Source organism: Simochromis diagramma, unplaced genomic scaffold, assembly GCF_900408965.1.
Source record: "Simochromis diagramma unplaced genomic scaffold, fSimDia1.1 OVJJ01000216.1, whole genome shotgun sequence".
NCBI classification, from domain to species: Eukaryota; Metazoa; Chordata; class Actinopteri; order Cichliformes; family Cichlidae; genus Simochromis; species Simochromis diagramma.
Genome location: NW_024386883.1, coordinates 1,774,076 through 1,798,488, shown reverse-complemented (window position 1 = coordinate 1,798,488; position 24,413 = coordinate 1,774,076). Strand labels below are relative to the sequence as shown.

Genomic DNA, 24,413 nt, shown 5'->3' with positions numbered 1-24,413 from the left:
AGGCAGAACCTGAGACACACACTGAGTATCTCATTCAAGTAAAATGTGACGGTCAGAGGTCAAGCAACACCAGCAAAGCATTCTGCTTCAGCACTGTGCATCAAAGCTCATTGGAGACTTTTGTCCAAAACAGTTGTGAGCAGCTTAGCCATAACCTTTAAGCCTTTTAAATTTTTTAAAGACCTTTGCACAAGGCATTAGTACAACTTGGGCTTTCATGGTCACTTCTAACGTATTCCTTCGATGCACTTTATTTTGTAAAAATTTAGGCTCTTTATTTTTTATTAGAATTCCAATAACTTTCTTAATTTTACTGATCAGTGTAAACCGCTGCGATTATTTTTGCTGTGCACTGGATAATAATAAAACTTCTTCTTTAATATGAGGCCCAAAGAGACACTGATGCAACTGAAGGAGACAAACAAAAGGTCGTTCTTAAAAAGAAAGACTTGTTAAGCCAGTTGAATTAAAGATGAAAGTCTGCACTTCAATCACATCTTGATCGTGTGACTTAAAATCGCCAGTGTACAGATGCAAGATTACAAAAATTGCGAACAGATTGTGGACATGCATTACAAAATGCTCAGCTGGCACTGCAGTCTACGCAAGGCAAGGATTAGCTCTTTGAGATTTATAGTCAGAGAGAACATGCAGTCAGGAGGTTGTCACATTAATCCTTATTGAAAACTGGCAGACGTGATTTTTCCCCGACACTGTTTGTTTGTTTTTTTTGCTTTTGTTTTTTTTCAGTAGGTTAATTCACGATTTAATATCCTCCTGTCAAAGTAAAACAAGTTTTATTTGTACATCCAGGAAGATTTTATGACTGTATCCAAAAGCTGGTTATGGGGATGCAGACCAGCAGTTCTTTAGAAAACCCTCCCTAATTCTTGTGAAAGAATGATGAGACTCCACCTTAAAAAAAAGTGACTCAGTGTGAAAACAAGGCATTCTTAACATTGTCATTTCAACACATATAGGCATCGACGATGTTTTCCGCGGTAACACATCCTTTAGACAGAGTTGCTTATTTTACCTATGATGTCTTTAGAAGGGTTTTTTTAGTAAGTAAACACTATTGTTTTGTTTTTTGCTCAATGAAATTGGAACATATGAGAGAGATCTTTTTTCATATCCACACAACATGTAAAATGTAACGTACTTATATCATTTCAGCAGTTTGTTTTTTATTATCTTTTCAAATCGACGGGAAAGATGGGTTCTAACCGTCTGACTGACTTTATTTTTGTTACTATTTTTATGCCCAAGAAACCCCCGAGACAATCATTCCAGTGAAAAGGAAAAGCACTGAGCCAAACGATTCAGACAGTGTCATTTAAAGAACAAGGACATATGTGTTACCTGATCTTGGCTTAAGTCCAAACACTGTCAGGGTAGTGCTGAAATCAGTGTTGCGCAAACCCTCCTGAGGATAGAACATTCACACCCAATTCAGAATGGGACGCAGCATTAACACTTACACGATCTTTTAAGATAACATTTTCATACCCACCTCAGAGTCAGCGTTGCCACTCGAGTTTTTGCGAGCACTCTGACATTTGTACTGTCAACAAAAGAGATAATTAGATCTTTGTTTCATGCTAATTGTTCATCTCCTGTTCTATTTATGGAAGCAAACCTGGTGCTACATGTTTGTTATTCATTTATCTAAACAGTGACACGCTTATTAAAAGAGTGATCGGCACATGTTTATACATTAAGTGGCTAGTGTGCCTCTAAATCGCACAAAAATAATGGGGCGAGTATCTTGCCCGTAGATACTGTGCTATGCAGATTGAAGGCTGGAAAAGCCAGGGATCAAACCGCCAACATGGCCATTAGTAGATGACCTGCACTACTATGCCGTTATTTTTGTCCCTCTATTCTAAATGCACGCAAAAAAAAAATTAAAATTGCAAGTGCAAATGTTGCATTTTGGGGAGAAAATTATTTTAAGAGAAGAAAAGTTTAATTTAAGCCAACAAAATCCATTGCTGCATACAAGAAATGTATTTCAGTGTTTGCTATTATCCATATGCACACACAATAACAGCCCCTCTCGCTCAGTTGTTGGGATTTGTTCTTGCTCAGATCTCTACTCTGTCTGCTGACAGACACCTGCGGACCTGTTCTCAACATTTCTGCACCCTGCGCGCTCACCTCTTTCTGTACACCCTTATAAGTGTGCCACAAAACCAACCAATCACAGACTTTGATGCAAAAATACTGATTGGCTGTTAGGGTCTCCAATCAGCTCGCTAGCTACTGCATTCCGGAAACACGGTCCAGAATGTAGCTAAACCCATTTTCGGTTACTATGTTTAATTATTTTATTTTAAAATATATTATTTTTCAAGACCATTATGGTTTTAATCTAGTTTAAACCAAACCACTCCACTGGATTTAGCTACATTCTGGACAGTGTTTCCGGAATGCAGTAGCTAGCGAGCTATTGGTGACCAAAACAGCCATGTGAATTTTTTGCATCCAAGTCTGTGATTGGTTGGTTTTGTGGCACACTTCTAAGCAGGGGTGCACATAAGTGGTCCGCAGGTGCACATTCGCTGTCAAAATAAAAGACACGCACCAGATAAGAAGTTGCAACGTGCATTTGCGTACATATAAAAGGCAGTGTTTTTGTCCGCTAGAGTGGGATTTTCACGGCATATTCTGCACCACATCTCTGTGCGTTCATCATTTGTTTGAAGCCAGCTCACCTCCTGCAACCACTTTTCCGAGAATACGAGCTTCTTTTGCGGTTTGGACTCCTGACATTTGTTTGGAGGTGGAGGAACACCAAAGTAATTGCTTAAAGGAGCTTGCTTCTTCGACATCTTTAAGAGTTCTAAACAAATGCCTGTCCTCCTCCAGAAAATCTTATGTACGCAAACAATGCAACTTCTTATCTGGTGGGCCTCTTTTATTTTGACAGCGAATGCACACCTGCAGACCACCTATGTGCACCCCTGCTTATAAGGGTGTACAGAAAGAGGTGAGCGCGCAGGGTGCAGAAATGTTGAGAGCAGGTCCGCAGATGTCTGTTAGCAGACAGAGTAGAGATCTGAGCAAGAACAAATCCCAACAACTGAGCGAGAGGGGCTTTTATTGTGTGTGCATATGGATAATAGCAAACACTGAAATACATTTCTTGCAGGCAGCAATGGATTTTGTTGGCTCAAATTAAACTTTTCTTCTCTTAAAATAATTTTTCACTCAAAATAGAAGCCTTTGACTTCTGTGTTCACAATCAGTGCGACTCTAATCATTCTGATAAAGTCATGCATTATTGTACATTTGGAGATGGCTATCACAGAAAATCAGATAGAGCATGCAATTCTGTCTGATAGCACAATGTATTCTGCAAGTTAGGGCTGTGCCATATGACCAAAATCTCATATCCCGATATAAGAATTCTATCGTCCGATAACGATATAAATCACAAAAATGTAACATTTTCTGTAAATTCTGTGAATCTCGGGCAGCTCGACTTGCGGGAAGTGTTTCCAACTGCGCGTCATGTAGCTGGAGTCGAGTGTTTTAACAGATGCATGAAACTATACATTTTTAGACATAAGTTGTAACGGCCGCCTTTTTCATTGTGAGTATTTATTACACGGTGTGCTGCGGGGAAAAGCCTGTTCTAACGTTTGAGTCTAAGGTTTATTTTTTTAGCACCTGGCGGCTCTTTTTAAATTCTCATCCGTAAATAATCTGCTCTTTCACGTGATTCCGTTTATTTTGAAAAGTCTCAACAGGATCTTGAGCTTTATTGTGAAAGGTTTATGTGGAACATAAACAAGCGGACACGTGAAGGTGTTACCGTCGCTGTTGCTAACGACAACGCATAAAAACAAATGCTTGTCTGTCTGTAGTGTGGTTATATTAAATATAAGAGAAAGAGAGAACTTTTAAGAAATTAATATAGCCACTACAGTGACCATCAAAACGATGAAAAAATATTGCCGTAAACAGTTTATTTTGCGACACCACGAAACAAACGATAGCGTAAAAAGAAACATAGACGTTTTTATATCGTCATCCGATATATATCGTTATATTGAACAGCCCTACTGCAAGTAGATGCAATCTAGAAAGTCCATGGCCCATCTGCTCGCTCAGCATCTGGGAGCAACAGACATTGTTTTTTCTTTCCAGCAGTCTCCAGAAATCCAAGCCAAGATTATGTTTTGGTCTGTTGGTAGTTGTTTATGAATACGTGTGTGAATGCATGCATTTTTTGTTTTGGTCATGTAGACACTACATTTTGTTTTTCACAGGGACTGTTTATCACCTGCATTCATCCAAAGCCTAAAGAAACATAACGGGTTTTGTACAAGTGCAAGCACAGAGTGCAAGCACAGAGTACAAGCAGACCACATGCAAGAGAACTTTTGGTGGCAGAAATTTCGTCTCTTGTCTGTAAATTCTACACATCCAAATCCAGAATGTGTTTCAAAGACATTACTGAATATGCAGTGAGAATCTGGGAATTTGCACAACCTTCAGATAATCTTTTCGTAGATACTTGTTCCGCCTGCGGTCTTCATTCTGATTGAGGACAGGTGGGATCTCAGGCCACTTTGGCTCTGAATCAGACTGATCTGTCTTCAGACAGCCATCAAAGGAGCAGGAGGAAGAGGGCTGTAAACACAAGCAGTTAAAATTAATCTAAAGAAAATCTCTATAAAACTCTGCGCATCTTACAGAGAAGAATGGGAGGCACAATCAAGAAAAAAAACACAAGCCTGGAAAACCGGGCGTGAATGAAACACGGTATGTTTGCTTTAAAGAAAGTAAGTTGGTACCTGTCCACTCAGCACTGACGCTCCACTGCTTCCTTCATCTAAAGAGGCACTGATATAACAACACAATAACATCACAAGCTTTTGTTTGACATTCAAATACCATGAAGTTATGTTACATGCAACTAACAAAAGAGATTAGGGTCAACAAATATTTGGAGACAGGGTGACAAACTGTGCATGACTCACACCGCCAGTCACGTTTTGGAAAAGTTGATGCGTTCTAGAACAAATCTGGCTGCTCTGTGTTACTCAAAAACAAATCTGTGTGCAAGACTCCTGTATATCTCACAGCTAAGTGTTACTGGAGAACACCACCGAGCTGCCCTGTGATTAACTTGAACAACACTTTGGAAGCTAGTAAATCACGTCTGCAGCAGTTTACTGGCCCCGGACATGTTGAGTTCAGCTTGAAAAATGTGAGAAGCAGCTGCCCATAAAGTGGCATGGTCTGACTTTGAGTACAGTTTGGGTGAAGACCCGTGAGGTGATCTTTGTGTGCAAGTTTCACTAAATCCTAAGCAACACTGTTGATTAGTGATTAGTGATTAGTGCTCCCCATTAGTGAGGAGTAGTGATTCTTGTGGACGCTGCCCAGACTGAGGACTCTATCGCTTAAGCTGCCAGATAAGACAAGAAGTCATAAAGATTTAAATGCAACAACACACAATTTTAAAATAAGCTAAATAATTTAAATTTTAAAGAAATCAGTAGCGCAGGAGTAAAGCAGGTAACCCTGGGAGCAATCCAAAAATGGAATAAATAATGAATTTTTAAAAATACATTTAAAAAAAAATTAAAAGTAAGGTCACAATAAGTCTTTGAATGATAATGCCAGAAAAAGGAGGTGGGTTTAGATTGAAAGATTTTAGCGCTTTCAGATTCTCTCAGGGACACCAGCAGAAAATTCCATCAGCAGTCCATAAAAGCTAAAGGTTTCCTCCCCAAATGGCAGATTGGCACACAAGGAACGAGAGGGCACACTGCTTCGCACGCTTGTAAGCATGTGAAACGTACTGGAGTGACACCATGAAGTACTTTAAAAACAAGCAGAGAGGATTTAAGAATCAACACAAACTGACAGGTGCAGGGGTGGGTATTAATGTGCTTTCTTAGCAAACGTGAGTTATTTTATCTACAAAAGTTACATCTCTCTAGTTTTCTTTGGAAGCTGAAGACGCACTAGCACAGAACTCACCTGCGAGCGGTCTGAGGTGTGAGTCTCGGTTTGCTGCCGGAGCTTCCAGAGTGACTGAGGAATCTGCAGACGCACACATACGGCAAACAGGCGAACACAAGAACTGTTCAAACAGGCTGAGATTACATTGCACATGCAGTGCATGAAATATTTTTTGACCATGTCACAAAAAAAACCCAAAACCTCAGTACACTGAGTCACCAAACACTGAGTCACAGGAAGTGAGTGCAAAGAATCAAAAATAGCTGCTACTTTATTCTCGTAAGACGCCTGTATGTATGAAATGAATCTGAAAAAGCAAACTGTAAACCATGACAAAAAAAAAATCGCTCTACCTGTGTGCCCGGCCGGTCACTCTCCTCCTGTGAATTAGACTTTCGGCTCTGCAAATTAAGGACCGTCGTCTAAGAAGCCACACAAACAAGCAGTAGGCAAGTCGGGGGAACAGGAGAAGATCAGGAAATGGCAAAAGTGGAGAAGAAAAAGTCAGGAAAAGCTGATATGGGTCTGACTTGCAAAGACAAAAGCGGTAAAGTGCAGTAGGTAGAGATGTGGCGTAAAAGATTGGGCAGGAATGCTGACGCAGTGGATTTGTTCAATGAGTAAACCAAACTGTCCAGTTCACTGGAAATGTAGACTTCGATGCCTGTCTGTTTGCTCTGTCAAACCACTTACAGGACTATTACTTAAAATTTCTATACAACGGGGCATGTATTAGTCACGGCACATTTTTTATGACTACTTTGCAAAACGCTGGCATCAAACTGATGAAGCTTAGGCAGTAATGCTGCTTTGTTTTAAAAGTCACGCTCAACGACTTTGGAAAGTTTTTAAAACAACTGTGTTTCTTTTAAAAGCTCATGATGTAAGCCTACTTTGTAACGCTTTCCTATACAGAAAATTGTTAGAAAGGAATAGATTAATGAGGACTTTAAGCGGCTTTAGTAATGCTGTTGGTATTATAGGCTTGCAGGGAGAAATCGCTGTTAGGCTAACTGCAGAAAGATGTTACATGAACAACACGGATTTAAGCAGCAAAGCAAACGCTGATGTACCACACAGCTACTGTTATGTTACGAGAGTAGACGTGAGGGCCACACACACCTGTTCTGCTGCTCCTGCTGCAGAAGCTGGACAGCAATCTTCCTCAGGTCAAGCACTTCCTTCAGCTCATCGTCCTCTTCCTCAGCTAGCTGCTCCTTATCAGAACTGGGAAAGGTGAGGAACAAAATTACTATCAAGTGATTAATTAGAGATATATCTAGGTGTGGGCACACATCCATTTATTTGCTTCTTCTTATCCAATTCAGCTTATCCCAGCTGCCACAGGGCAAAGTTTGCCCACCCCCTCCCAAGACTGGTCATCAGTGTGTCGCAGGGCCAGCACATTTACAGACACATGTGGAATCCCCAGTTAACCTATTATGTTTGTCTTTGGTTTCAGGCTGAGACATGCAGATGATTAAAGGGGGAAACCTGCTGGCACCACTCATCATCGAAGTCGCTGATTGATGTGAACGTCAATGCAATTCGGTAGAAAGCCATCAAACTGTGTCATCACCTAACACGTCATTTCCAAAGAGATCTCCTTGGTAGTACATGCACAAAAAAAATAAATAATACAAAATGTATTTTTGTGTGTGCTAAAAGCTCTGCCAAACCAAACACCAGTGCGGCCACCATTTGCGATAAGAAACAAAGTGAAAGTTTTTTTTCTGTTCTCTCACGCCCCCTCGCTCTTTCTGCGCATGGTTTCCTCTGGTTCCTGTAAATTGCTGGAGTGGCACACCTGGTCTGTATTAACCACTCCTTGGCTCCAGTATAAATACCTAGGTCTTCCCACTCACTTCTCATTAGAGCGGGTGAGCAGTGTGGCAGTCACGCTAAGGCTAACCACTTCTGGTGTTTTCATGTCTTTTATTGGATATTTCTGATTCAGGTTTTTCTTTCAACCCGCTAGCCATGCCTAACCTCATCACCGGGCTTGCTTCCCGAAAACAAATTTTGCTCTGTTGGTCTGTCTGGATCTGATTTGGGTACCAATTAGCACAACCTGTGCCAGCTCACCTTCCAGCGAGCGGTTACGTTACCCTAAAAAGTCCAGGGGATGGTGGAAAGTAACAGCATTGCACACACAAAAAAAAACTCACCCTGACTCCTCTTTCCAGCTGTCTTTATCTTTGCTTTGGTGAGACATGTTAAGAACTTTCTCCAGTTCCTGGAACGCACACAGGGACATCACGTCACGTCACAGGACCAAGCACACAGAGATAGATATTCTCTCCCAACGTGTCTTCAAAAGATTTCCCACATTCTTCTCGGTTTTCTAGACTGATTGATGAATTCATACCTTTATACAAGACACATGACTGCTTTGCTGCCCATTGCACTCTGACAGAGCAGGATCCTCGTCCGGGTTGGGCTCTATAAAGTCATAGAGATCCTGATCTGATAGAGGGAGGAAGCATCCGCGTTCATCACATGAACTGTCACATTTTTAGGCACTTTATTCAACAACCCCGTGTCTCTGTTATTGCTTTCAAAGGGAATATGTGATACTTATTTTCGGTAACCTTTGCAAGAGTCCATTTTGGAGAGGAGTGACAGGGCGTCGGCACGGGCTGTCTCTGAAACTTGAGAGTGCAGGCTGACGGTGTCATCGTCTGAAGGCTGAAGGAGAGGAAAACAGAGGAATGGGAAGTCAAGTTTCAAATGCAATCAATTCACCTGAATTATTACTGTTGCTATTTTGGGTATTTAAATGGAACAGGATTAAAAGGGAAAAAAACCACACCTGCAACACGTGACTGTAGCATTTGCCAAGTCACGTTTACAGCCTTACTAAGCAACTTTAATAAGCAGATATATTATGTATATATTCAGTTCCTCCATTAATGATCTTTTGAGTTGCATTTGTAGTTCTTGGCATGTATCCAGACATCCTTCTGAAAGAATCCTTGTCTCTTATACTGGTTTGGGTCTCGTCGGTTATTCTCCTGTCACAACAATAAGCTCACACAGTGTTTTGCAATGCTATAGCTTACAGGCATAAGGGAGGCTACTTAAGTTTTGGAGGGAAGTCCTTTAAATATGTTATTCAGAGCTGCACATTTCCACCTTCTACTGTCACATCAGTATTTTTCCATTTGGATTTCTGCCACCTTCACAAAGCTTCACGTGTTGCTGCTGACAACCAACCTCCCTGCACACTTGCTTTCCATTATCCAACAGTGCCCTGCAGGTCACATCTTGCCAGTTTGTCTAGTCAGATATTTATGTTGTTTTACCAAGTGTGCTAACATTTACTTCTGTCTGTATTTTTTTTTAAACAACAGCCCCTTTATCGTGGCAAATGTGCTCCGGCCAAGCTGCTTCTTTTCTGTGCACCTGCATGAGTGCTACTACCAAAGCCTAACGCTCTTTCCACTCCTTAGATTTAGTGTGATTAACAAGTCGACCACCTATAAAAACAGCTCATATTATATCAAGAAAATGATACGGGTTACCCTTTCATAGTTATATATCTCAATATGTGCTCTTTCTTAAGTAGTAAAATGTATTTATTTTCTCACACAAGAGAAAATAAAATTGTATTCTACTTTCTGGGGCGTGGCTCACCTAGGAGTGACAACTCCCTAAAATATAAGTCTGTTTAAGCTTTCAAATCCACCCATCACTGATGAGATCTGGTTTCAGAAAAATATAGCTCAGCTCGAGGCTCCAAAACAGGAAGGCACAAGTCAGTGAGTGATGTCACATGTGTGACACTTGTTTGGACTCTCACCTCTGTTGTAGACAGCCTCTTGTCACCATTGTCACTACCAATTCCAGAGTCAGGACCGTGGTTCTTACTTGGGTAAAAATCTTCCATGCTGAAATTGTGCAAAATGACGTAAATTAGACAGCATTAAATGATTAGACAGCAGAATTGCAATGCATGGTGTTTTTAACAGAATAGAAGTGATAAATAGATGCATTATGATATAATGATATACTTGATGATGGTTGCAAGTAAGTTAGTAAATCTGTCAGCACCTATCTGTTAGTGGTTGCGGTAGGCAACGCTTGCCAAGAGAGGGGAGGTCCAGGGTGTCTGGTTTCTTATCCATCCTACAAGCCTGCATGTTCAGGTACTTAAATATGTGCACTTTGCCTTTAAGACAAATCTGAAATAGATAAACACAAAATGTGTTCTTGAAGTCACTCCAACCACTACAGAGGGAACTACAAGGAAATCCACGCGGGTGGATAGGTTAGATGTACAAAAACAACCACTATTTTTTTTTGAAAAAAATCCATAAAGCTCCAATTGTTCTGTACATCTGTTCCCACATATGGGCAAAAGCACCACCATAAAGCAAATCCTCATACCTGTGCCGGTGGAGACTGCATAGGGTTGTTGTCTAGGATGATGTGCTGCAGTTGCCTCAGCTTCCTGTAGGCTGGAGGAATCTCTGTGATCTTATTGCAGGAGAAGTCAAGTCGGATGAGAGGCAGGTCAGCCAACTCTGAAAATACAAATAACAAGAAACTGATGTGCACTGCTTCGACTGCACAATCATCAGAAATTTGTATGTGCTGTTAGGGTAGATCTTATAAAAATAGTTTAACAACATCATTAAAACAGAGTCAAGTTCTTGTTTTTGGGCTCTTATCTTAACCCTGAAACAACCACAATAATTCAGCAAATAAAAAAAGATCATATCTGGTCATATCTGTATCTATAAATATGTTATTACACAATTTTTTTCAATTGCTCTGTTTGTCATAATGTACTCTTTCCATCCATCTATGGCAGATGTTCTAATGTTAAGCTTTTCAAAGGTACTTTAATGTAAAAAGGGGTTAACTTGACTTGTGATTAAAATGCATTTCATCCTTCAAAATTAATGGCAATATTTTGCTATGGTTCTTACTTTAAGGGCATGTAGAAATATGGGTAAAAGTATCTCTAACTGCTTTTAAGGGGATTTTTTTTAGTTCATTGTGTTGAACACGTGATTTTTTATACAGAATTTTATAAATATTATTAATCTGTTAGACCGGTTTATGTCCGACAATATTTTCACGGACCGGCCTTTAAGGTGTCGTGGATATATACAACAAAATAAAACCAGTACCGGTACAGATTTATTCATAACACACGGGAAAAGACCCACGGAAACCAAGTCAACAATAAAAACGATTAAAAAATAACGATAAAAAAACAATAAAAACCCTCAAAACCATAAATTTCACACCCGATCTTTAACTCTCCTGGCCTGGTACCAAAAAACCCACGGACCGGTACCGGTCCACGGCCCAGGGGTTGGGGACCGCTGTGTTAGACAACAGCACAGACTGCATGGATTTATGTGCCAAACGTAGGAATTGCTCGAGTTGGGCTTGTCAATTCAGGTATCCTTAGTTATTCAGACATATATTACTATAATTTATTAAGTTGTCTTCTGCTATGTTTATCTGTGCCAACAGTAACAAGACAGGCAACACAAAACATAAAAAGCACAGTTGTATCTCTTGGCTGTGAAAGTCTGGCATAGATGCCAAAATGTCTCAGTGATGCGCAATCAATGCGTCTCAAGTGAAAGAAACACACAGAGAGCTTCATGAGTGATGGATTTACCATCAGGCAGCATGTGAAGACTATTCTTCCTGATGTTGAGTTCTCTCAAGGCTTGAAGCTTTCCAACTTGAGCAGGCAGCGCCTGGATCTCGTTTGAGCTCACGTCCTGAAATCCAACCCAGCAGGGGGAGGCAAAGAGTGAGAAACGGAATTATTAGCGTTCACTCTCTCACCTCTCACACACACATACATATAGAAAAATGGGAAATGGGTGCAGCAACTTACTGAGACATGCAAAGAACATAGAAATATAGCATAAAAGGCAAAGGCAGAGTTTGTACAAATCTATTGAGCTTGGAAGTCCATATTTAGTATGACCACCTTTATTCTTCACCACAGCCTGAACTCTCTTAAGGCAGCTTTCTTGTCATTTCTTTAAGCAGTCCTAAGGCATAGTTCTCCAGGCTTCTTGAAGGACAATAAAAGCTCTTCTTTAGGTTGGATCTTTTGTTCTCTTCTCTGTCATGATCATCTCGCACTGCTGTAGGTAGTCTTTCAGGCCTGTCACATTTTCTTTTGTCATCACTTTGTCCAGTTTTTAAGAACATACTGCACACCATGCTGAGATATGTCAAGTTCTTGGCTAATAGCTTATTGGGAATCACCTTGTTGGTGTAAAAATACAATTTTATATCTATTGAACTGTGTTATCTGGCATTTTCTTATAGATTCAACTAAATGAATTGGAACAAACGATTGTGTTTTTGTGACAGGCTGCTAGTTAAAAAGTGCCTAAAGACACAATTTAAAATTGATTCTTTGCTAAGTTTTCTGTTATGTGTAGACAGAACACTGGTGTATGTGCCTCAAGCTCTGTACTGTACACAAAGGCTGATGTATACAGGCTGCTCACCAGTTCCATTAAGTCTTTGGCCTTGCCAATCTCTTCAGGGATGGACACAAGCTTGTTGTTGCTCACAAGTAAAACCTTCAGGGGAAGGTTGAAAAGGTATTTCGGCAACACTGTCAGAAGATTTCGGCTGCAGAGAAAGACAAAACAATGACCTGCATTTAAAATAGCATACAGAAGCGTGTAACACTGAGACGATGGTGACTGGGAATTGACTTGTAGCAAAAGAGGAAACATCTCTTTCGCGTGAGCATTTTCACCCTGTAAGTAAGGTGAAAGGGGAACAGGCACTTTTTTGGCATATAACTGAATACCAACATTCACTCCTTTTGTATTCAATTAGAGTCTGAAACAATAATAAAAGTATAGTGTTAGCAATGGCTCACCTGATGTCCAGATAAGTCAGCATCTGCAGATTGATAATAGCTTCTGGGATGCACTTAATGCAGTTGTGGTAGAGGTTGAGTGACTCCAGGGGGGCAAACAGACACACTTCTGGGGGGATTTCTGTGAGACGATTCTTAGACAGATCTGCAAGGAGAAGAAACAGAATACTTGTGTGCATAAGCACACTGGTGACAAACTCATTATAACCCTTTAACATCAGTTATGTGTGCTTTTTGCACAAGAAGCCATTCCCAAAGCATCGAAACACTGATCAATACATATCTGTGACAGAGCAGTAGGAAACGTAGCTCTTCATCGAACGTCGGTCTAATATTACACCAGAGTCTTGGGCTTTATAGGTTTGAGTGCTGCCGGCGGGGTCATACGTCAGTATTTCCAGCATCGATCTCACTGGGAGTGGCACGTTAATGGCTTTAGATTTGTATGAATGAGTGGAGAGTGTTGGAACTCATCCTACATCTGTCGTTTTTTTTTTTGAAAGACAAGTTAACAACAAAATAAAATAACCATAATTTTTTTTCTGGGTTACTTTTTGAAGAGAAGAATCAGGTTTGCTGAGGCACAGAATAATTTATTTAGGATCCTTTATAGGATTTATCTCTTTTTATTAAAAGAACGGTCAAAAGTGAATGAGTTCTATGATTGTATTTAACTGAAATAAGTCTTTTTATACAAATTCAACATATTTGCAATCATGTTATGATATATAATAGAACAATACCAGAGTAAACAACCATACTATCAACTGTTAAGGTTATAATAGCATGGCAGCATATCACAATGGCTAAATTGTTTTTCACGTTTAAGAGCTTAGTTCACCTTCACTCATATTAAAACCCATGCCAACAGTTAAATGTTAAGAGTTTTGCATGCATTTCTTAGTTAAGATATCAACAAAGTTACAAGGAATTCGTCTTAGGAGTCACTATTGTCCCTTGCCAAATTCAATGCCAACCCATCTCAATCCTATCACGACATGTCACCTACAGTAAAACACCCGGTGCCAACTTCAAGGTGTGGCTAGAAAGGAAAATGAGTATGAGTCACCTTCTGGTAACCACAAATGACAATAACAACTGTTGACAGTACAGCTAATGTGACAAGTTCTCCTAAACTTGTCGAGCTGTCTGTTGTGTCGCCTGATAACACTGAAGTTAGCTTCTAAATTGGCAGATGAATGTTTAGCACACAGATTTGATAAGTAGGACACTTTCGTGTTTGCAAACATATCTGTACAAACAAATGAGATCAATTTTACCATTTTTATGTCGACCGAATTAGACGATGCCTTTCGTTCAAGATATTTTGTGTAAACGACAAAGCGACAGCAGAAGTAGCGGTTAAACACGCTCTGTTTAACCGCTGAAGGCAGTTTGCTAAAAAAAAAAATCATAGCCATGCATTAATGAGCTACATGCATGTGCTTTTGTTCTGCAACAGGAACATGAATGTAATCTCTGCTTCCACCCCCCATTTTTATCTGCCTGCTGTAATAAAATATTTAGAATTCATCCCAACAACGTCAAATAAAGGAAGCATACAGATACAGATGCTTAAGCTCATTATGCAGATATCTGTCCTCAGCCAGCATTCAGAATTTCCACATGTATTCCAAATACTTACTTTGGAAAGTCATATTAAATAATGTTTATCCTATATACTGCTGATGGTCTTTGAGGCTCAGTCTTCAACCTATGTTGCAAGAGGAAAAACAGGAAGGTTCATCCACTGAAACATGACGATTAAATTTCACTGCTACCTGCCAACAAAATGTAAATATGCCCTGTGATCAATTGAAGCATAGCTTAACTCTTTATTTTCTTTTAAAGGTCTTTAGATCGTGCCCATATTTCCGCTTAAATAATCACTGACCCCGTGCACTTTAACCAGAAACACAAGGATACTTGTAAGGTTACCTTGCACTGCACTGAATTCCCCGTCAAACACTTATTGATTCAGTGCCTATAAATTATGTGTGTACGTGTCTGCGTGTGTGCTGTTGGTATTCTACTCGTGTTTCACTAACCTAAATCTGTTAACACAGTTACATTATGAGGATGTCTGCTACAAAGTAACATAAATCACTACCTACTAAGATTAATGCCTTTTTAAAGGTTGGGCAAATAGTAGTTTAGATCAGAGGAAATTCACAGTAAGTCAAGTTAATGTCCTTTAAATTCTTTGAGAATGTGGACACATTGGCACATCACTTTTCTAAAAGCACCTTACACCGCAACCTGAGTCTTACAACTCTGTTTTTCTACTGTACACATGCTCACACACGGATAATACACCAGGGTTCGGTGTAAGGGTTCAGTATCGTGGCAAGGACATTTCAACATGAGGAGAGTAGCAGGGGGTTAGTGAACAACCCGCTCTCCCTCCTGAGCCGTGCGTGTCTGTGTCCGTGTGTGTGCACGCGTGAACAATCTTGTCTTGTGAATTATCTCTGGGTGACAAGATAATTAGAGTGAGGAGCTGCTGCTGCAGAGCTCCAGATAAACAGAAGGCTTTCAATTATTCTGTCCCACATAACCAAAGTGCGCTATCCTTTGCTTGGGAAAACCAAACACTGCTGCGCCTCCATCCCCTCATTATGTGAAATTACATATAGGCACCACTATTTATTAAACAACTGAGCTACAGTATAAAGGTTTTAATGAAACTAAATTCACTTACCTGCTATTAAATGTTACTGTTTAGTATGAAGGATATCGTATCTAGTATTTAAATACGGGAAGTAAGGCCTTTATTCATTCATCCCCAGTGCAATGTAACACCTTCTCTACTTTTACTGAAGGTTGTTATCAGCTATGAAAAGAAACTGACCTGAATTGTATTGAAATGGCCTGATTTACCTGCATTTTAACATTACATACTATATGTTGAACCTTTCGCCCCATTCGGTCAGATTACAAGACAGTTTGAGGAGAACAAAACCGCCTGAAGAATCAGACAAACTGAAGAATCAATAATAAACTAGATATTTGTTCCATATCCTTTATATCAGATGTCAGTGTCCTCCGTGCTCTTAGTCATTATCACTACTTGTCGGACATTTGATTGCAGCAGTTATTGTCTGGAGGGATAATTCTTGTTTTTGTTGTTGGTTAATTAATACCAGGGAAAAGAGAAAGTTGCATTTATTACATACATGCCACTAATACATGAAAGCAGATTAGCTTTCTGGTGCTACTAGTGTGATTCCTAATATGGCTTCTCACAATAGCATTTAAACAAAAGTGCCACTAGTTGCAGCAAAACTAGTGACTAGTCAAACTAAAACTAGTCAATTAAAATGACCAAACGTCCAGACAGTGGTTATAGGAAACTAAGGTCAGATAATATGGATTTAAAGCTCAAGCAGGTTTCCACAGATAGGCTCTGACTGTGTTGTCTATGGGCTCTGACAGCAGTCAGTAAGCAGAAGTGAGAAGCAGACTATGACACAGTCAGCAGCACAAAGGGAAAAGAAGCCAAAGGGTTAAGGGAAGCAGAAATTACCACATGGGGAAAGACTAAAGCTGAGGTCACAAGGTATACACGCTTTCCATTAAGACTAAACTCTGCCTCTCCCTCAGGCTTGGACCTTGATGCTGTAACCCAGCTGCATATAGTCAATTCCCTCATCTCCCTCCACACCCTAATCTGGTCCCACAACTGGGTATTCTGTGTTAGTAGTTGAATCATCTGGGTGATGGGGGAGCTGGGGGGTAGGTGGAGACAGGCTTTATATGCCTGTCTATCTTTTCCCACTTTTCCCTCCTCCAACCTAGGCCACGCACCATCTGCAGCGCACAGTGGGTCTTTAATCCACCTGCTTGCAGCCTCAAGCTCCCACAGAACAAGGCCCGCCAGGCAGAGAAGCACTCCACCAAGGCTCCACGGCACCATCAATCTATTCATTTGTGTTCGTAGTGCAGATGCTGCTTGGATATGTCCTTCCATGACACAGCAAAATGAATACTAATTGCTTTCTTCTGGAGCAAACAGTGAGTCTCTGATCAGCAAGAGACTGATTTTGAAGAGAGGATAAAAATTGCTTTAAGTTGCTATTTAGAAATTCAGCTTGTTATCGCTAAGTTATTTGTCTCTAAGCTGCAGGAAAATGAGCCCATCATACTCTATTTACTGTATTCTGTCAATAATGCCGCAGGATTCAGTTTAATGAAAACATGGAAGGTGCATGTCAAGGAGATGATTAATTGGGGTTAATTAATTTTCACCCTGCAGCAGATGTGCCACAGCCACTATGGCTGTCAGGATTTGGGTGTGGTCCGGTGCTGCGGGTTGGACCGTGCAGAGTGCTCTTTGTGAGATTTGGCCTTAGAGATCGGGTAGTCTCTTGATCAGCTGCGTTTGTTCAGCTACTGTGCAGGGGTTGTCCGTGAGAGCTTGTAATCACCGTCAGGCACTAACGCGGTCCAATTGATCCATGAACCCGCATCCTTTGATCTCTGCCCAATCCTGAAGCATCTGGATTGGGCAGAGACATGCTTCAGCAGCACCCGGTGTTGACAGACACACAGACACATTAATATGCAAAAACATTAATATAGATATAGATACTATAGATGTGCAGAAACGGCTTCTTTCCCTGGACCATTTGGTCTGTAAACAAACACTATCCCCCTACACCGCATCCCTGTCCACCCACCTACCAATCTGAGCCATGGTCTTAGTAACCCTCATCACTCAGGCCACTCACAAGGACTCTACTCAGACCAAGTCCTTTGCAACCTGATCTGTAATGTGTGCCTTTCCCTTGTTTTGTATATATTTCTCCTGTTTGTTAGTTATTCCTGCTGCCTTACTATTTTTATTTACAGTAAAGGGCTATTCTATTCTATTCTATTCTATTCTATTCTATTCTATGATCATAGGCTTTTCAGACATATAATAGTATTTGATTTTTGTTCAAACTATTTATTATACATTTAGCGCCTAAGATATTAACCCCAACATTAATTTTTCACTGAGTCTATTACACCAGAAATTAATTGAATGAAATTAAATCACATGTCAAGCATTTGATTCATGTTCCTATTTTTAAATGAAGAAGCAGACACTCTGGTTGTGTCACACTACACAAATTTGGACACTACAAATGTCTGATTGGAAAATTCAGACATGCCACATTGTTCCTGTTAAATTCTAACACATCCTACTTTGAGACGACACTAAAATAGTCACACTCTGTTATATGACACACACATTTCTAATTTACTGTGGTTATACCTTCATTTGTTGAGCTTTTTGTCGCGCACGTACGCCACGCAGATAAAGCCTAGCTGCGAACTAAAAGAAAAATTCTGTGAACATGTCCTTGGTGCCTTTTTAAAATGTGAATGTTACTTCTGTTGAACGTGTTTGTAACTCCAGTGCTTTTTAAGCTGTTGCTTCACAGAAAAGCATCAATTAGAGACCACCGTTTCATTTTCTGATCATTTTACATTCAAGTCTAAATGTTTAACAGTGGCATCATTAATATACAGGCCTGCGTCTATAACCCAGTCTAGGCGTGGGTGAGTAAAGGCCTTTATCTCTGATATTTTTCAAAGACTACCTTCAACTAAAGGGCACTAACAATTTTCTCAAAAAGGGATTTAAAGGAAAATTTTATGTTGTGTCTCATATATAAGACATAATTATGGGACGACTCTGTTGCCCAAAGCGCTTGCTGTTCTGCACAGGCTTTCAGGAGAGACAGAGGATGTTTGATTTAACAGAGCACAGAGAATGAGCAGCACTTTTAAAGCCTTTGGGAGGCGTCAGCCTGCTTGAACTTTAATGAGCTGTGGCGCTTTCAGTATTTACACTGGTTGATTATTAAGGCAGAGAATGTTTGCTTGATACTTGTGTCCTTGTGGAAGCCGTCCTTGAAGAGTTTAACTTATAAGGAATGCAGCAGCACCTTGTGAGATTTACTGTGCACACAAAGTCCCACAAAATCGAATAAAGAATGCCCAAGTTGCATTTTGGCCCCCTGTTTCAAGGACTTCCGGTATCTTAGTGGGCTTTTTGGTTTGTTCTTGGCTGTCAAATTATCTCTTTTTGTGACAAATCTGCATTACACGCCTTTTTTCACTTACCTCTTCATTTTGGCCATTAAATATTAGATCAAACTATTTGTGGATGACGGAGTAATTAGCCAGACAGTGAAGTGTTTATAGTGTGATGACAGATTAGGTGCGATCTTCAATTGTGGCACAGCCATTAAAAATGGAAGATAAAACCACACACTAAATCTAATGCATGTATTGTTGATTATACCATAAATGAGTCATCATGGTCTCCAAGAAATCCCAATTTGAAATGTCTTTATTAGCATTTTTCCTGAGAAGTCACAGAAACAGCTGGTGTAAACTTGGCTGAATATCTGACAATAACGCACACCTGTGAAGGTACGGTGAAGGCACCTCGCGGCGGTGGGGTAATGGCAGGTAGAGGCATGCTGGGGTTATGAACCTGAACATCTGCCCAGATAGATGCACTAACCCGCATGCACTTCTACACAAGTTCGGGGCAGCATTCTCAGCGCTTTCCCTGTGGGAAAACAACCCGACTGGAGACAAACCAGCAGCAGCACACTGCAAACGGACACCCTCGTGTGATGTCCGCTCCCTTTTTGGTTGCTGCTTAGCCGTCAGACGAATCCGTTCGCTTTCTAAGAGCAGCAATGCGATGTTATCGAAATATCTTATCACGAGAAATATCAAGAGCCACTTCTTCTTTTTTTTAAACGCCTTTCAGTTTTCAGGTGTAACAAATAATGTAGCTTAACAAGCTGGGTCTTAGTTTACAGAGCTGGCACTGTTCAGTGAGGACTGAAAGCTGCAGCAAAGACTTATAAGAAAAGATGCATTAAAGTTAACTTTAAATTGCATCTGATTTTGACTGAGCCAGCAAAAATGACACCGATTCTATTTGCAGCAGAGATTGCAATTGATGTAAAGGGTAGCGCCGTGAGGTGTTGATCTCTCTTCGCACATCTGAAAGTGACACTTCCCTTCTGGCACACCTTTAATTTGACAGAGTGAAATGAAGGCGTGAGATACAAGCGCGAGGCGTGCAGCATTTACAGCACCTGAATTGCACTGGCACAGAAATATAAACCTTCCCACCTCTTCGAGTTATCATCGCTGTTATAATGAGCACTCCAGATAATAGAAGCTGTTTCTAAATTTAAAACGCAAATAAATAAATAAATAAAACTCTTGGCAGATGTTTTGACTGAAGTTCAATGGAGCAAAGCTGACTAGTAGAAGAGCAGATCATTACAAAGACGGCCTAACAGTCTGTAAATAGTTCACCCCAAACTTCCTGTTTTGCGGTTTGTCACGAAACATGACTGGCAATCTGTGTAAAACAAAAAGGCCCTGAGCTCCTCTGGGTTATTAATGGTGTGTATTGTTATAAGTCCTGTTTATTCTGGAGAATTAGCACATATGACTATCAAATGAGCAAATTTCCATAGATCTGGGTGGACAAGCCCACTCACAAAACGATTACTAACGACTAAGAACAGCAGAGCAGCATGTAAGAAAATAGTTGGATTATAGCTTAGTACTGGAAGACATGTCTGCTTGTTCAGCAAACCTTTCACCTCCTACCAAGCCCACAAATGATTTTCAGTGGCTGGAGCCCTGTGCATATCGTGCTTTTTGCTTTATTTTTGATTCAGTAATTAAACAAGTCACTTTCAGGTGTGCTCAAAGAAGACTGTCTAGATGTGAAGAGGTTCTGAAATCTTGGAGTAGAAAATTTTAACACCCTGGGGGTACGGGTAAGGGTAAGAGCTGCACATGATGACAGATTAACACCAGATGGTCTATGGACACATCAGAGGAGGAGACTATCATTTCTGAGATTTGGCATCTTCCACATGCTCATGTTAATGCTTGGAAATGATAAATAGCAAGCCAGTCTTACCAAAATTACCAAATGTGTGCAAAAAGATGAATATATGTATGTCTACCCTAATTAAACGCACAGCCACTGAAGTCAGGCCATTCCCAATAAAACTTATGTATGTATGACCTCACACTGATAACACAGACTGCTGAAAAACGTGATACTAATACTGACCCACTAACTACGGTTAAGGGTGACCCAGAAAAAGATCGCCCAATAAAGACATGGGTTAAAACAGGAATCAGCCTACACGTGAAACCAAAAGTAAACCCGTGTCTTCCTCCTGTCTGGTACATTACAAGCTACACTATATGGGCATATACAGCCAAGCAACCAAAGGGGCGTGAGGCTGCCAGCAAGTACCCTGCATCTTTTGTCTGATTGTGCCGAATATGAAAAAAGCCGCGCGCGTGTGTGTGTGCCACATGCTCATCACAAATGATATTCATTGAGCAAGAATCACACTCTTCGTTGCCGCAGGCTTCATTCGTGTAGTGCTCCAGCTGCCCCGTGCCGAATCAGCTGCAGCTTGGTGTGCAAACCACTGCACAGCACCTACTTGGGTGCGCCTGCCGTCTCATTCATGTGTCTCGGGGGGCGGGGGGGGGGGGACTGAAAGCTACTGGCGTCGACCAACACAACAGCGCACTAAACTACAGATATACGAGCCCCGGTGGACAGTAATTACAAGCAGGATGTAGCAAATGTGCATTTACAGAAGTCCGCGGAGTACACGGTATACTCCTATAAATAATGTCACGTTATCATAATCCTACACGTTATTGCGCCTTTATCCACAAAATCGAGATAAAATCCATGCACAATGCGGACATGCTGCATTCATCCACGAGTACGTGTTTTCTGTTTTTTGTTGGTTTACGTTTTGTTTCCTGTAGTCCTCACGCGTGCACACCAACCCACCTGCTTGTGTTGTATCGGTGAGATCGTAGCTCATCCCCGGGTACTCCCTCAGCTTCCTGCCGCTCAGGTTCAGTATCCCCGAGCACACGGCATCCTCCAGAGCCCGGTCCAGGCTTCGGGCCGTGTGGTGCTGCTGCTGGAACGGTGTGATGCCCGGGCTCCAGTGAGGTCCGGTGGGATAGTGATGGCTTTGTAGAGCGGTGACAGCTCCCACGCCTCCCTGACTGGACGCCATTTTTTAAAATAAAAAAAAAAAGAAAAGAAAAAGAAAAAAAGAAATTACTCTTACAATAATAACAGCGCACAGCGGCAGTTTCTCCGCCCATGCGCATACACGGTACATTCCCAGCACGGACGCTAGGGGATGGGCTTCTGAGGTATTGGTGCTGCTGCTGCTACTACTGCTGCTGCTGGTGATGATGATGATGATGAGGGGATATGGTGGCCATTTTGGGCTTTTAACCCTTTTTTCTCTCCATCTGGTAATAAACACCTTTTAACAGGAGACCCAGAATGACACAGGGGGCACAAGCATAGCACATTAATTGGTGCACTGTAGATAGTTATTTAAAAAATGATTAGCGTATAAAGGTTTATTATAACATTGAAATAAAACATATATAATCTAACATGTTTCTATAGTACAGCTCTCATCACATTCACTGGATATCACTAATCATTTACTGCTTTACTGCTCCTGGTTGTCTGAACAGTGAGTCAAATAATTATCCTCTTCAGTCATTGTGAAAACTTCTCCACCATCATACCCGGGTCCTAATGGGGCATTCCACTATCCCAGTAATGTCACAGAATGGTGCTAAAGTAAACTGAAGGCTATCCAAAACAACCCTCATGTGCCCTCTCTGAGCTCTGCTAATTACATCTATCTATCTATCTATCTATCTATCTATCTATCTATCTATCTATCTATCTATCTATCTATCTATCTATCTATCTATCTATCTATCTATCTATCTATCTATCTGTCTATCTATCTATCTATCTATCTATCTATCTATCTATCTATCTATCTATCTATCTATCTATCTATCTATGGCAAAATGTGTCTTACCATACGTTGTTGTTGTTGCACTGTTTGCAGTTTGAGCATGGCAAATTGTACCATACGTTTTTCTTTTAAACTTTGGATCTTGACACTGTATATTATCAATATATTTATATATGTATTTATCATAGCAACAAGATATCATAGGTTGAATGTAGTTCTTTTAATCTGCCCTGTTCTAATGAGGTTAGTAGTCTCTCTAAAACCTAATTAGCTATTGCAGACATAATACTTTTAAAATGACCAAAACAAGCAGAAGTGGTGTTAGCTAATGACAACAGGAAAATAGAAAGATGTGTATTTTAATAAAAGTTTCCACTTTTTGTATGTTGACATGCAGCTCATGATGGCGGATTATGACCTGAAACTTTTTCATCTAAGGTAGAGATAGGAAATAGACGACAGCAGGTGTGTGTGGACACTTACTTTACTGCTTCATTTTCCATTTAATATCACATAAGGTTTCAGTTAAACTGTGTATTGTGATGTTCATTAATCAAAACTATTCTCTATACATGTACCACGTGTGTAAAACTAGTGGCCTTACAGCTGCAGCCTTTTTTCCAAATACAATATTTTTGAGGTGTTTCAGTCAAGTTTTTAAAGTACTTTTGAATTTATTTTTTTTTATTTCTTCAAACCGCTGACTTTGGGGACTCTGTTATACTTGTGCTTTTAGATCTCACAGTAGCCTTTGACACATTAGATCACAACATTTAACATCATGTTGGCAGAGGTCCTGCCTTTACTGGTTCAAGTCATACTTACCTGACAGATATTTTTCTGTCTCACTTGGTAAGTTTTGTTCATCTCCCTCCCATGTGGTGTACCTCAAGGATCCATCCTTGGACCCCTTTCTTTTATTTATTTGATGCGCTCTCATTTAACAAACACAATGTCTCATTTCATTTTTTATGTAGATGACTGTCAGATTCACGAACCAGTTTTTACCGACCTTGGGGTAAAAATATGCATAAATCTTAAAATTGACAAAATAAATACAGTTTTCATCTCAGGCAATTCTCTAAACTTGTGTCTTTTATCACTTTTGTGAGTTAGAGAGTTTTACACGTATTTGTGACCACTCACCTTGATTACCGTAATGCACTTTTTGTTGGTATTGATCAGGCCTCATTATTGCGCCTACTAATAGTCCAAAAACCCAGCTTGTCTGCTGACAGGGACACCTAAACATGAACATATTTCCTTGGGTCTTGCCTCTTTACGTTGATTGTCTGTCCATTTAAGAATCAATTAAAAAATATTTAGCTGCCTAGCTCCTTCCTACCTGGCAGACCTTCAACACATACACACTCCTCAAAGTGGACAACAAGGACCAGTCACTCCTTGTCTGAAAAAACACCAGGGGGACAAGCTTTTGCTGGTGTGGCTCCCAAATTGCCACAACAGCAACGTTGCCCCTCCATATTAGGCTGGACCTAACGCTCGAGTTTTAAATCACGTTTAAAAACACACACTTTCTTCAAGGCATTTTAGGAGTAGTATCAGAGTTGGCTTCTAATCAGTTTTAGTCAGTTATTTGATTAGTTTTAATTTTTTTTAATGCATTTTTAATTTTAATTTATTGTACATCTTTTCTTTGTAGTTTTCCATGTTTTATTTATTTTTCC

The 24,413-nt window shown here is 40.4% G+C and overlaps 1 protein-coding gene across 5 annotated transcripts in view; it reads right to left on the bottom strand.

Annotated features, from left to right (window-relative positions):
• lrch2 (leucine-rich repeats and calponin homology (CH) domain containing 2) overlaps positions 1-22,083 on the bottom strand; it is a 36,515-nt gene extending 14,432 nt beyond the window's left edge. For 2 of the 5 annotated variants that reach the window (XR_005695988.1, XM_040032915.1), the window contains exons 1-17: positions 21,717-22,083; positions 12,860-13,004; positions 12,477-12,603; positions 11,624-11,729; positions 10,372-10,508; positions 10,036-10,166; positions 9,785-9,872; positions 8,574-8,670; positions 8,351-8,448; positions 8,151-8,218; positions 7,105-7,209; positions 6,336-6,404; positions 6,001-6,063; positions 4,806-4,854; positions 4,501-4,641; positions 1,514-1,564; positions 1,363-1,426 (exon numbers count right to left, since the gene is read on the bottom strand). Coding sequence is in view for 3 of the 5 variants with exons in the window: in XM_040032915.1 (XP_039888849.1) it covers positions 1,363-1,426; positions 1,514-1,564; positions 4,501-4,641; positions 4,806-4,854; positions 6,001-6,063; positions 6,336-6,404; positions 7,105-7,209; positions 8,151-8,218; positions 8,351-8,448; positions 8,574-8,670; positions 9,785-9,872; positions 10,036-10,166; positions 10,372-10,508; positions 11,624-11,729; positions 12,477-12,603; positions 12,860-13,004; positions 21,717-21,951 (1,774 nt within the window). In the remaining 2 variants the exon portion in view is untranslated. The remainder of the gene's footprint in view (positions 1-1,362; positions 1,427-1,513; positions 1,565-4,500; positions 4,642-4,805; positions 4,855-6,000; positions 6,064-6,335; positions 6,405-7,104; positions 7,210-8,150; positions 8,219-8,350; positions 8,449-8,573; positions 8,671-9,784; positions 9,873-10,035; positions 10,167-10,371; positions 10,509-11,623; positions 11,730-12,476; positions 12,604-12,859; positions 13,005-21,716) is intronic. The other 3 variants (XR_005695987.1, XM_040032913.1, XM_040032914.1) reach the window with 2 other exon arrangements.
• Between the last annotated feature and the right edge of the window lie 2,330 nt (positions 22,084-24,413).